The sequence below is a fragment of the Eulemur rufifrons genome, chromosome 7, assembly GCF_041146395.1.
Source record: "Eulemur rufifrons isolate Redbay chromosome 7, OSU_ERuf_1, whole genome shotgun sequence".
Classification (NCBI taxonomy): Eukaryota; Metazoa; Chordata; class Mammalia; order Primates; family Lemuridae; genus Eulemur; species Eulemur rufifrons.
Window position 1 is genome coordinate 241,613,842 of NC_090989.1, and position 14,233 is coordinate 241,628,074.

Genomic DNA, 14,233 nt, shown 5'->3' on the forward strand with positions numbered 1-14,233 from the left:
GCAGAACTCATGAAAGTGTGAGATGGTTTATTAGTCAATATGAATCATTTCCATGTTGGACCATCTCATTCCTCTCTCTTTAATCTTTCTTGCAAGGTTGTTGATGAAGAGATGGATTTCATGATTTCTGCCCTGACAACCTCCCAGGCACAGGGGCTGTATTTCTTCTCTTTCAGGTAGACAATGATTCTTTGGAAGTATTTCCTCACAGCCAGGATGGAGTCCTCATTCATCAGGGGAGTCTCTTCCACTCCCACGTCCTGCATCAGACAGGCTTCCAGCTCATCCAGCTGCTGATAGAGTCCAGTGCAGAATTTGTCTAGGAGGGTCTGATCCCAAGCATCAGATGAGTCTTTTGTGCTGAAGAGGTTGAAGATCTGCTGGACCAGCTCATGGAGGACAGAGATGGCTTGAGCCTTCTGGAACTGGTTGCCATGAAACTCCTCCTGGGGGAATCTGAAGTCATTTCTGTCCTCCAGGCAGGAGAGAGGAGAGATTCTCCTCATTTGTGCCAGCAGTCTCAGGGCCCTCCTGTTACCCAGGCCGTGGGTCTGAGGCAGATCACAGCCCAGAGAGCAGATGGACATGCAGCTGAGCCCCAGCAGGGCCATCAGTACAGACAAGGGCGAGGCCATTGGGGATGTTGCAGATGCTGCTGGGCTGGCTGAGGTGGGTGATCCTGAGCCTTGGTCTCTAGGTTCTCTGAAGACCTTGCTTTGTGCGTAGGTCTTAAATAGGGAACGTACTAGTTTCCATTTTCTGAATGTCCCCACATTAATTTCTACTTCTGTTTTTGCTTTCTTCATGCACTCTCTGCATGGGTTTAGGCAGTGGTTCTCAACCATTTTGTTTTCATTATTGTCTCCCCCACTCCTTGACCCCTTTTCAGATTTTAATTGAAGCCCTGAATAAAAATTTAATACAGATATATTATACATCTATTTTTTCTATGTATTTCTCCACCTTTTATATAACGAATTGTAAAGCTTATTTGTTTTATTCAATGCGGGGTTAAAAATGTCCAAATGAAAATATTAAGTTAAAAGTAAAAAGCTAAATATAAAATCTAATGACTTTTAACTTAATTTCATAACTAAATTTGGTTAGTGACTTTAATCTAACTTATTTACTTATATGAATAATAATGTGTCAAATTACATAAACACATTCTCAAATTATGAAATATATAATATCTAATGTAATGAAATACAACTTATTCAAAACTGCTAAAGACTATTAAAACTTAAATTATTTCTTTAACATTTATTTCTAGTGTACTTAACTTTTAATTTTGCTTCACATAAGAACATTTTGACTTCACTAGCTGCTAAATATTAATCCAGATATTGTCGTGATTTTTTTCTCTTTGCTGCTTCACATAATTATTGATATGTTGAGCAACTTTAGTAGAATTAAACAAATTATAAAGAATTTGTATTTAATTCTGTAAGCCCACAACACAGTGAGAAATGTTAAGGGTCAAACAAAAGAACCTTCAGAAGACAGCCAATGACAACACATATGTATACAGAGGCTACCTCCCCCGTGATGTGACTTTGAGACCTAGTAAACCTTAGAAAGTCCTCCAATCACAGCCATCCATTCACTGTAGGTTTGTAGTACTGATTTTAGATACATTTTCTGTATCTTTGATGAACTCAATGTCAATGCTTCTCATGTGATATACAAGAAAATTCAACGAAAACAATAAATACTAGGGAGTAAGGTTTTCACAAATAGGGTTGAGCTTTGGAGGTCCACAAAACATTGTAACATTTAAGATTTGTTTCCACTTCCAGGAACTAATTTCCACACCCTCGGAAGCAATGTTGTATTCAATGAGAATACGAATTGAGAAAACATCATTACATTGATTAAAAAAATTTTTTTTTGCATTAAAGTTCAAATTTCCAAACAAACCTTCGGAGGTTCTAAGCCTAATTAATTCATATCAAACCAAAGGAAACCATCTTTGCCCTAAATGTTCTAAATGAGTGTAGATAAAACGGAATGAATGGGCTGTACAATTGTTCTACATAGCAAGCAAGACACCAGATATCTTTCTTTCTCATTTCCATTTTCATGGAAAGCAAAAGTTGCTACTTTTTTCATCCTAATGAATGGGGACAAAAATACAACAAGTGTGTATCTAAATGAGTTAAAAATATAGAAAGGAAGCACTACCCTACCAAGAATAAACAATGACAACATATAACTTGGCTACACTGAGCCCAGCCAAGATGGATTAAGGGATGGGGAAGAGCAGAAGCAAAGTGCTGGGAGGGCTGTAGCTAAAGGTGCTGAGCAGGCATGGGCTGGAAGAAAAGTAGACATTCCTGGTCCAGGGGCTCTTTTCAGCTTTGCTGAATGCAGCCTTCACAGAAAGTTGAGGAAGTCAAACCAACCACAAGACAGAAAGAAAAGAAAGAAACATGAAAGAAAGGCGAATTTCAAGAGTACAATATTCTCTCTGGATAATGGTAAGTGTTAATTGCACCATATTCTCCCCTATTGGATAAATAAACTCAGAAGATCAATACTTTTCTTGTCCTAGCTCTAACAAGAAGCAAGGAATTGATATAATAATAATTTCAAAGGACATGTCAAGTGGTGAGAGTAAGTTTTCTCATTGATGGAGTGAGGGGTTACAGATAAGGGGATGAGGGTGGCATGTTTCCTGTGGTAATGGATTAGAGTTGGAGATATCAGAATGAACCCATTTACCTTAGTATAGACGCAGTCTTTGCACATACAAATATTTATAAATACGCTGGTTTTAATACTTCTATTAAAGGTTGGTTTTAACATATCTATTGCATCGCTCTGTCACTAGAGAAGGGCTAAAAGCAATGACATATGAGTAGGAACAGGCACATCTAGCACCCAGACCAAGGTCACTGATACCATTTCTAGTCAAGGAGACAGGACTTCTTGGAGAAATAGTGAATTCTAGGACTATGGCAGGATAGATACAATATGAGCCTGGAGCATCTTAGAGTGCCAGAAGGGAAGTGCTAGAACACACATGCACAGTCGCACATACGTAGTGACGGGAGTATGTCAAAGGAACAGAGGAGCCAACTGAAAGAGCTCCACCGTGGCTGACCCTGGAAAACTGTGAGCAACAAAATAAGGTAGTATTTGATTATATTTAAAAGTAAAAAATAAATATTCATTAATCCATGGTGATATAAATAAATTATCGAATAATTAAACATTACAGAAGAAACAAATTTCACATGAAGATGAATACAATCACTTTATGGATATTCCACCTTTCAGGAGGTGTAGCAAAGCTCTCCACTCCTTAGATGTGCAGTGCATTCAGTATCTTTCTTCCAAAGAGAGCAGAATGGAAAAGGGGGAAATAGAGTAACTTTGCCATAGAAAACCTGACAAACACTACCACAGCCAGGTGATAAAGTTGAACATCCACAATGGTAAGCTGTGTCAACAGTATGCCACCTAGAAATGCTGTGAAAAATGTGGCAATTTAAAAATGGTCTTCTCAAAATCCCATATCCCCAGTTAATCATCAGAAAAATATCAAATACCAGTTGAGAGACAGTCTATGAAATACTTGATCAGAATTCCTCAAAACTGTCAAAGTCATCAAAAACAATGAAATTCTAAACAAAGTCACAGCTCAGAATAGACTAAGGAGTCATGAAACTGAATGTAATGTGGTATCGTGGATGGGATCATGGAATAGAAAAAGAACATTAGGTTAAAACTAAGAATAATGTATCAATATTGGTTTATTAATTAAGACAAATGTCCCTTATCAAAGGTAAGACTTTAATAATAGGGGAAACTGGATGTGGGTTGTATGAAAATTCTGTACTATTTTCATAATTTTCCTGTAAATCTAAATCTATTCTAAAATAAAAAGTTTATTAAATAATTTAAACTTTCTAATCAAGAAACTATACCATTTAAAAAATCAAAAGCCAGTTTTCAATTTGGAAGAAAATATTTACAATACATATATGTGTCAAAAGATTTTTATCCAGAATATATAAAAAAATGCTTCCAAATAAATAAAGACAAACAACCCATGGATTGTGAATGAATGCATAGAAATGTACTTAACATCATTGGTCACTAGGGAAATGCCAATAAAAACTGCGATGACATACTGTCAGGTTTTAGTCTGAAAATGTGGGTTCTTGGCACGCCCATGGTGGAAGAATGACCTGATACACCAAAGTAAGGCAAGCAGGAGGTGAAATTTATTGAAGGGGGAGCAAGACAGGATTACAGGGCAAGAGCAAGATACACATACACCACAGATGATGATCGGACCCATTGCTGCCTCAGGAAAAAGAGAGTGAGGTTATGGTCTGGGAGGACTTGTTTTATAGTACTGGATTGGGACCTCCCTAGTGGCTCAGAGGTTACCATGGAACCACTTTGATTGGACAGTTTGGAGTCACATGACCCGAGTCTTAACTATGCATGCAGGTTGCTCTAGATCAATTGCCAGATTCTATGGTACCTAATGTGGCTTGGCCCATGGGCTAGAAAGCCCTCTGCATTCTTTTGCAACTGGCATGCCAGGTTCTGATTGGCCAGTTCATAGGGTAGTCCCTCCTTCCCCAGGTATGGCAGTTGGCTCAAGACAGGATTAGGGTGGGCCAGGACCAAGATGGCGGCAACAATACTCAATTTTATTACTAAGAGACCCGGAATCCCTCGCTGTCTACCTAACAATACCACATTACAGAAACCAGAATGCCTACATTAAAAAGACTGATAATACTAAGTATTAGTGAAAATGTGGAGAAACTGGAACTCTCACACATTCTCATGGGAATATAAAAAGTTATAATCTCTTCAGAAAATTGTTTCTTATAAAGTTCAACATGTGCATACCTTATATCTCACAAATTCCTCTCCTTGGCATTTATTTATGAGAATGAAAACATATCTCTACAAAAAGATCTTTTTTTCAGATTTACTATTTTTTCATCTGTATTTTCTTTTTGTATTTTGAGTTGTAGTTAGAAAATATTTTTCTATACCTGTTTTTACAGGAATTCATTTTTATAGTACTTGTATGGTTTCATTTTTTACATTTAGATTTCTGACCAATTTTGATGATTACACGTATATGTGGTGTGCAGTATTGACCTAGTGCTATCTTTTCTCAAATTATTGTTTTTTTACAAAAAGATCGTTTGCAAGAAAATCATTGCAGCTGTATTCATTAAAGCAACAAACTGCAAGCAACCCAAGAATTCATCAACATGAAAGACATAACTATCTTAAAGATTATTTCTTCAATGGAATACTGCTTAGAAATAACAAAATTACTGGTACAAACAGCAACATTGATGAATCTCAGAAACACAGTAAGCCAAACACAGAAGGTACATTCAAGAAGAAATAAAATGAATCCTTGTTAATAGAAATCAGAGCAGTGTTTGCCTGTGGGCATTAGGGATTGCCTGGAATAGGGATGAAAAGGACACTTCTAGGGTGGTGCAGTTTTTATATCTTGATTACAATGTTGATTATATGGTTAAACCTACATATTAAATCTAGCATACTATGTACTTAATTTGTCTATTAAGTTCTTCTTGGCATGTAAATCTTATGTAAATGATGCAGCAATTATCTTTGCTTTCTCACCTTTATTTCCTGAGGGCAAGCACACAAACAGATATATTGATGCTCACTTTCACAACACTTCTAAATGAATTGTATCATCTAATCTTCATTTTCAGTCATAAAAATCTGCATGTGTTGGTTTTTCATTACGAATATACAAAAGAGAATATTGCTTATGGCAAAATTGGATAGCTCACAAGACATTAATTTACAAACTATTAAGAAGAAAGTGTTATTACATTTAACACAATGTAATGATGAACATGTTATTTGATAGAAATATTTTAAATACTATAAATACCACATGTGGATCAGTAAAGAAACATAAGTAAAAGCTTAAGTAAATGTAGCATGCCCCTCAGGAAGAACATTAATTCTGCAACTTTTAAAACTGTAGTTGTCTTATAATTCTTAAAATAATCTGCCAAATTTAAGGCAATATATTTCATACCAAAAGCAGCCAGTCTTTGAAAGGAGTGAAAATTTCTTTTTGGCAAAAGTCCAGAACTCTTTCCTTACGAGCGTTTTTCAAAAAGTTCAATGAGCGTCCACGATTAACATTAGTGTTCACTCCTGGTGTGCAATCTATGGGTTTTGACAATACATAAAGACATGTGCCCACCATGAGAATGTCATGCAGAATAGCTTCCCTGCTCTGAAATGTCCTCTGTGTTCCCCCTGTTTATTGTTTTCTCCTTCCCTCTGAGCCCCTGGGAACCAACCAGGTGTTTACTGTCTCCATAGTTTTGTCTTTTCTAGAATGTCATATAATTGAAATCATAGAGTATGTAGGAATTTCAGATTGGCTTCTTTCATTTAGAAATATGCATTTAAGATTCCTTTATGTATATTAGGGGCTTGGTAACTCACTCTTATAGTGCAGAATAATAATGCATTGTATCAGTGGACCACAGTTTAGTTATCCATTCTCCTACTACCAGACATCTTGTTTGCTGCCACTTTGATAATCAATATGTATATATGATGTGAAGGGAATGAATTAATATGTAAATAATTATTATTATCCATCCTTCAACTGGGTTTAAAAAACCAGGCTTCTAAATGTGTTTTTAGAAAAAATATTTCACAACTCTTCTTTGATAAGAATTTATTAAACTGAAAAGTATAAGTCAATAAAATGAAAAGGCAAATGTTTCATAAACTTTAATAAAATATAAAAGTATACATTTATAATACAAAATATATCAATATTATAAATATGATAAGATAGAACAATAAATAAACTAGAAAACAATAAATAACATTAAGGCTGTCATCTCCTAAGAACCGATGTCCCTGAAGCTGGATATTTTTCAAAAATATTTGCTTGATAGTACTGACAAAGTATTTGGTGTATTAATTGAATAAATTCTGTGACTAAAATGGAAATAAGAGTCTTATGAAACATCCAAAGATATATCTGCAAGTGTGATACGGCAACTTAGTCAATGAGAACCATTTCAAGATGACCCTAGGTCTCCATCCTTCCTTCTTAACTTTTCCTGCAAGTTTGTTGATGAAGAGAAGGAGCCCATGACTTCCACTCTGACAATTTCCCAGGCACAGTCACTGTAGTTCTTCTCTTGCAGGTAGAGACGAATTCCCCAGAAGTACCTCCTCAAGGCCAGGGTCGAGTTCTCCATCGCACTGGCAGAGTCTTCCTCCGCCGTCACCTGCACCAAGCAGGCCTCCAGGTGTTCCAGCTGCTGGTGAAGCCCAGTGCGCAGTCTGCCCAGGAGGGTCGGGGTCCAGGCAGCAGAGGAGCGCTCTGTGTGGAAGAGGTTGAAGATCTGCTGGAGCATCTCGTGGAGGACAGACACGGCCTGGGCCTTCTGCAGCTGGCTGCCATTCACCATCTCCCGGGGGAATCTGAAGTCGCTTCTGTCCTCCAGACACAAGGAAGTGGATACTCTCCTCATTTGGTCCAGAAGCTCCAAGGTCTTCCTGCTAAGCCGACCTTGGCTCTCAGGCAGGTCGCAGCTCAGAGCCCCAACAGGGCCACAGCTGCACATCACCAGGGCCGTCAGTAGGGGGAGCAAGAGGGCCATTGGGAAATGAGGCTGCTGCTGTCCTGGCTGAGCTGGGGTCTGGGTAAGCCTTGGATTCTAGGTTCTCTGAAGACATCCTTTGTATGCTTGACTTTTATATAGGGAACAGATAGGTTTCATTTTTGTGAAATTTTTTTTTCTGTATTTGCACTTCCTCTTTTTTGTTGCATTTACATATTTTATGGTTGGCCTAACAACAGATTAGCAATTGCCCTTCATATTTTCAATGCACAGGACACTTCAGATATGACACATGAAAAAAATGTTTATCAGTTAAATGAGAAACATTATCCTAAAGGCTAAATGGATGCAGGGCAATAAATTTTCACATACTAATTTTAGGAACAAATATAGTACATTTCTCTGTAAGAACCTAAATTTTTTACCCTGGCCCAAGGCTACATTTTACCCTCTCTTGCTTAACATAGGAAATCAGCCTCCCTCAATCCAAAAATAGGTTTTTGTATTTAGTTGAGAATTTACCAGACCCTCTGTGACAATAGACCCTACAGAAACAAAAATTGAATATTGTTCACTGTTTAATTCACAGCAGAGGCTAATGATTATCAATTAATGAGATTCTCTGATGTTTCTGTTTCTTCTAGAACTCACTCATGCAGGTTCATGTGGCCAGGATTCATCGGGGCCACAAGATGAGGACTTCTATAAACATAGCCCTTTCTTCCCATCATTTTCTTACTGGAGGTCTAGAGTCCTCCTCTGGCTGTGCTAGCACCCCTAGCAAGAATCTTGGTTCTTCTCAGGTATATATGGGTGTGGAGATTCTAATCCCAAGATAATTTTATTTTCCCTGCGCCACCTCACTCATGAGGTAGTCACCATATCCACTAACCCCCTTTCCTCTAGAATGACAGTGTCCTCAACCCAGACTCTTCCAGACTCATTCCCTGAGCAGGCACACAGACTCCTCTACTGGGGAGGGGCCTGTTTCTTTGAGCCAAAATAATGAATCCTCTAAGACCCTGACCTGTACCCCTAGAGTGAGTGCCTGAAGGACTCTAGTTCTCAGTGGTGACATTCTCCTGTCCTGAGTCATGTCTCCAGGTATCAAATGTGGCATCAGCCCTCAGATGCTGATAGCAAATGCTTGTTTTGTCTCAGTAGGTGGAGGAATTATTCAATTGCAGTAGTTTCAACTTTAGCCAGCAATTAAGTTTTATTTTGCCAATAGCTTTTATTATTGAACTCTTATTTTTATTGTTCTATACTTGAAACTATTAAACACTTCATACGTTTGAGCTTTCTTAGGTGGCTACAAAGGAGTGAATGTTAATGCTGGATCACAGTATATCATTAGAGACTCATTACAGAAACAAGTAACTTTCAGTTGTTTATCCCGTCGGCTTGATTCTCTTGGGGTTCTTTTTTCATCTGACTCACTCTGGCAAGGCAGGGCAGTGAGGCCAGGCTATTCTGTCAGGGAGAAATATCCTTTTCTTTAGTTGTTTGTGATTTTTTACTTAAAATTATTGTACCTTCTTTTCAGACAGTGGTTTCCTAGACAAGGTTGGTCTTGCTGCTTCTGCATTCCATTCCAATTCATGATATAATAACACAACTAAATGAAAATAAAAGAAAGGCAAGGGGTCAAATCATTTTTCTCTATCATATTCAAGATTTCAGACTTTTATTTTGTCATGTCAACTTTCCTTGAAAGCAAAGGTCGGCAGTTGTTTGTGGGCAAAAAAAGAAAAGCCCCCCAAAACAGTAAGTGAAAGAAGTGAGTTTCTATTGACAAAATATCCCAGTGTAAGTTAGCAAAATTCAATGCAGCAAAAGTGGGGCCAGGGGCTCTGCAGAGGGAAGAACTAAGGCCACCGATGAGCTGCACAAAGGCGGGGAATTAGCTGCTTCTGCCAGAAACTCAAAAAGGAGCAAATCTTGGGTCAATTGACTGCCTTCAGCTCTTTGCAAGACCAGCCCCCTGACTATTCTTTCATTCATCCACACTTGGACAATTCCTTTGTATTGTATTAGAGTGCATAGTTAAAATTTTTTATTGATAAATAATACTTGCACAAATTTATGGGGTACATGTGCTCTTCTGATACATGCATAGAATGTGTAATGATCAATTCAGGGTTATTAGGATATCCATCACCTCAAGCATTTGTCATCTCTTTCTGTTGGGAACATTTTAAGCCCTGTCTTCTAGCTATTTTGAAACGTACAATACTTCCTTGTTAACTATAGTCAACCCACTGTGCTATCCATCCTTGGAACTTATTCCTTCTTTCTAACTGTATGGTCACATGTGATCAGTTCTCAGGAGAAAAGTGAGGATTCACACCAACCAACTCCCACAAGACAGAACAACCACACCCAGTTGCTAGGACATGAACCCTTGCCTGAGCACTCTACCAAGTTAATAAATGCCCTCAGGCAATGACAAGAGTGCTTCCAGAATCTAGAATTAAAAGAGAGAATATTACATGATTCCAAAAACTTTGCTCTCAATGTGGGTACTACTAATAACTGTGATATGAAAATATAATACTGAATTTCACTGCATGTTCATTATGTACCATCCACTGTTTAAGGTCATTAAAAGTATTTACTTGGGGAGGACATGGGTGCACAGCTGTTTCACTGTGCTGTCCTGGGATGAGTTTGCCAGGAGCGGCCAGCGGGCCTATTTCTCAGCCCCAGGATGCAGATACAGGGTATCCAAACTGGAAAGGAGGGAGTCAAATTGTCCTTGTTTGTAGACGACATGATCTTATATATAGGAAAATCCAAGGACTGCCAAAAACCCTTTCAGAACTGATAAATGAATTCAGGAAACTTACAGGAAAGAAAATGAACATACGCTGACACAAGTCAGCAGTGTTTCTATACACAGACAACAAACTAACTGAAAAAGAAATCAAGAAGGCAAACCCCTTTATAATAGCTACAAACAGTAAAATGAATTACCTAGGAATAAATATAACCAAGGAGGTGAAAAACCTTTATAAGAAAAAATACAAAATACTAAGGGAAGAAATTGAAGAGCATACAAACAAATAGAAAGACATCTCATGCTTGTGGATCATAAGAATTATATTGTGAATCTATATATTCACTGCAATTTCTACTAAAATGCCAATGACATTCTTCATAGAAATAGAAAAAAACTCCACTAACATCTCTATGGAACCACAAAAGACCGTGAATAGCCAAAGCAATCCTGAGCAAAAAGAATGAAACTGGATGGATCACACTACCTGACCTCAAAATATACTGCAAAGCTGTAATAACCAAAACAGCATGGTACTCGTATGTAAAAGACACATAGACCAATGGACTAGAATATGGAACCCAGAAATTAATCCACATATCTACAGCCAACTGATTTTTGACAAAGATGCAAAGAGCACTCATTGGGAAAAGGATTGTCTCTTCAATAAACGGTACTGGGAAAACAGGATATCCATATGCAGAAGAATGAATCTAGACCTGCACTTCTCACCCTCTTAAAAAAAAAAAAAAAAAACCTCAAAATGGATAAAAGACATAAACTTAAGACCCAAAACAACAAAACTACTAGAAGAAAACATAGAGGAAACTCCTCAAGACATTGATCTGGGAAAAGATTTTATGAATAAGACCTCAAAAGCACAGGCAACAAAAGTAAAAATAAATAAATGCAGTTATATCAAGCCAAAAAAACTTTTGCACTGCAAAAGAAACAATCAACAGAGTCACAAGACAACCTATAGCGTGGGGGAAATATTTGGAAACTACTCATCTGACAGGGGATAAATATCGAGAACATACAAGGAACTTAACCATCTCAACAGCAAAAAAACAAACAACATGATTAAAAATGGGCAAATAATCTAAACAATATTAGCATCAGTTCTTTCTGAGAAAGCACCCCTTTTAACACCCCTGTAATAAAATCTGCAAGGGGACAAAATACTTCATGTAAAAGAAAATGTACTGTTAAATATGGGCTTTTTCTGGATAGTATTGATTTCATGCCCAGATTGGCAGCTCTACCTGTTCCCTGGATCCCAGTAGTATGGGAAGGGGGTGATCCTAGGGAGGGAACACTGGTCAGCACAGCAGGCTGTAGGAAGGGATTAAGTCTCTCTGTTCGGATAACTGCCAATCGCAAGGAGTCCATGACCTGCCTGAAGGCAGAATCTCATTCTCTTTGTAATAGTCCAACAGTAAGGAAAGAGGCTTATGACAACATAGAATCTGTTCCTGCTGAGGAGTAGCCTTTTTGCAGCAGGAAGAGAAATCCCCAGGAAGTGGTTAAGGTTTCTGCATAGATCTGAAACCAGCCTTCCAGTCTTGGTCGCTGCCCTTGTCACACGTGGCCACCAGGGGCCTGTCTTCCCCTTGGAGGTTTTCAGAGCCCCAACACAAGCCTCACTGGCTCCTGCTTTCTCTTTCCTTTTAGCCACAGCTACTATTATGTCATACGCAACGGAAATCCAGGAAAAGCTCTTCTGCAGATGTTTCTGCACAACCTAGAAATTTTATGTAACTTCTGCTTTCTACTTGTGGTGCTCTGCTCTTTAGGAAAACCACGAAGCCTGAATGACAACACAACAGAAAGCAGCTCTGTGAATGGACAGGAAGGTGAAGGGAGTGAATGACTGTGTGCTATGGGGAGTCTACCTCCAGAGGAAGGAAACCCAGGTGATGTGGGAGTGTGTCCTGGAATGCTGGGAGGGGGGATGGGAATGTGCCAGGTGCTGGCATCAGTAAATCAACACCACAGTGTTTGTGCACTTTGACCTAAATGCTTATTCCCCTGTCTCAGTTATTTATACAAGCCACCATTTTGTGACAGTATAAATAGGACACCTCTTTGAAATGAGGAGTGACAATTTTTGAGCCTCTCTAAAAGTTGTGACAGAATATGTTTTTTTAGGCTGTCTCCTTTGGAAGCCAGTTACTGAAGGGTAGGACACAGGTCCTAAGAATTTTGTAAAAAGACAAATAATATTCTCATCTATAGCTTTTAATACATGAAGAAAAATAGGAAAATACCTACCATATTTTACCTGTTTAGTTGATGGAAGCTACTGTGTTAAGTGCTTTGAAATGCATATGTTCATTTAAGATTCACAAGTATATAAATGTGTTGAACCCATTTTATTTATGAGATAACTGAGGCTTGGAGACATTAAGTGGGTTTCTGAACACCACATATACATGCAAGCAGAATGGAATTTCAGTGTAAAACTCTTTGTTATTTACATCTGACATTATACGTTTGGTATTCTGAATTTCCAAAATAATTGTTAAATCTGTTTTTACTTCTGCATTACACGCTACTCTTTCTTGCTCTCTGGATTTCATTGGTTCATGTTGTATTTTCATGTTGTTTTGACCAATTTTTTTTCTTTATCCTAATATTGAGAAACAGATTCTCTGATCCAGTTTCCCAATTTTATTTTAAGAAGGAAGTTTGACAGTTTTAGTGATATTCAACATAGTATTAAAATAATGATCAAGTATAATTGTAAATAATTTAATATGTAATGATTTAAAAGCAATAATATATTAAAGATATTAATATGATTTGCCAATATATCAAAGACAATAAAATCTATCCAGAGACATACATATTTTGAAAAGGAAAAACTAGCCAGGTAAAAAAATAAGCCACATTCTTTTCCAAGTTCAACTCTGTTTATCCCCTCCATTTCAAAGGCAAACCTCTCACAACTGTGTTCTAGGTAACTTATTCCTCATTTCTCTTTCATTCTGTCTTCTACCTACTCCAATATGGTTTCTGCGGATTAATTCCTCCAAACCAGCTCTCACTGACATCGTCGTGCCATCTATTTTCCTGATGTCGTCTGCAGTTTCAATGCACATTTTCCATAAGTTCATTGATTCTTCTTCTAAGCACATTTCTTTTCTTAAATACACTTTCATCACTGTTCTCCCTCTTCTCTCTAATGTAAGGTATTGCACCTCTGTTTCCAGAGTGGCTCTTTTCTCCTCTCCGTTTAAATGTGGAAGTTCCTCTGAATCAAGTTTGAGTCCTTTTCTCCCTCTCCTGTCTCTCCCCACATGACCACCTCTATTTTGGGGCTTTCAATTGCCAGTTATGAACTCCCTGGCATTGTAGTCCTTGCAAATTGCAAACTCATGTATCCAACTGGCAAGGGGCATTTTCACTGAGATATTTAATAGTCAATGTACAAGGAATATCCCTGCATTTATTTTTATTTCCTGACATACTTTGGTCTATCTTCTGCTGAGAGGATTTTATTAGTTAGTTGTTCCTTCTTCTTACTATAGCATTTAAGATAACTGAAATGAACTAAGTATGATTATTGTTTTTAGTTTTCTTACCCTACAAAAAATCAAAGTTACAAGAGAGCAGGAACCATATTTTTTGTGTTCACCTCTATATTCTGACTACAACATACAACCTAGTTTAGAGAAAATCTCTTTTTACTTATAACTCGAATGTAAGAATGATGGGTAAAGAATGAGTTGTATCATCCATTATTTAATTTGGCTATACAATCAAGGTAGGCATTTCATTTTAAAAAATAAACAAATACAAGAACTTTTCTATAGTAAAAATTTAATAA

At 37.6% G+C, this 14,233-nt stretch overlaps 2 protein-coding genes across 2 annotated transcripts; both read right to left on the reverse strand.

Moving 5' to 3' along the window:
* LOC138387307 (interferon alpha-10-like) lies at window positions 1-683 on the reverse strand. The gene has a single exon (XM_069474250.1). The coding sequence runs from the start codon at window positions 633-635 to the stop codon at window positions 66-68; it is 570 nt and encodes a 189-aa protein (XP_069330351.1). The 5' UTR covers window positions 636-683; the 3' UTR covers window positions 1-65.
* Window positions 684-7,073: 6,390 nt separating this feature from the next.
* Window positions 7,074-7,661, reverse strand: LOC138387308 (interferon omega-1-like). Its single transcript, XM_069474251.1, has one exon. The coding sequence runs from the start codon at window positions 7,659-7,661 to the stop codon at window positions 7,074-7,076; it is 588 nt and encodes a 195-aa protein (XP_069330352.1).
* Window positions 7,662-14,233: the final 6,572 nt, after the last annotated feature.

Coding starts and splice junctions, on each gene's coding strand:
- LOC138387308 (XM_069474251.1), bottom strand. CDS start 7,661: ATGGCCCTCTTGCTCCCCCTACTGACGGCCCTGGTGATGTGCAGCTGT.
- LOC138387307 (XM_069474250.1), bottom strand. CDS start 635: ATGGCCTCGCCCTTGTCTGTACTGATGGCCCTGCTGGGGCTCAGCTGC.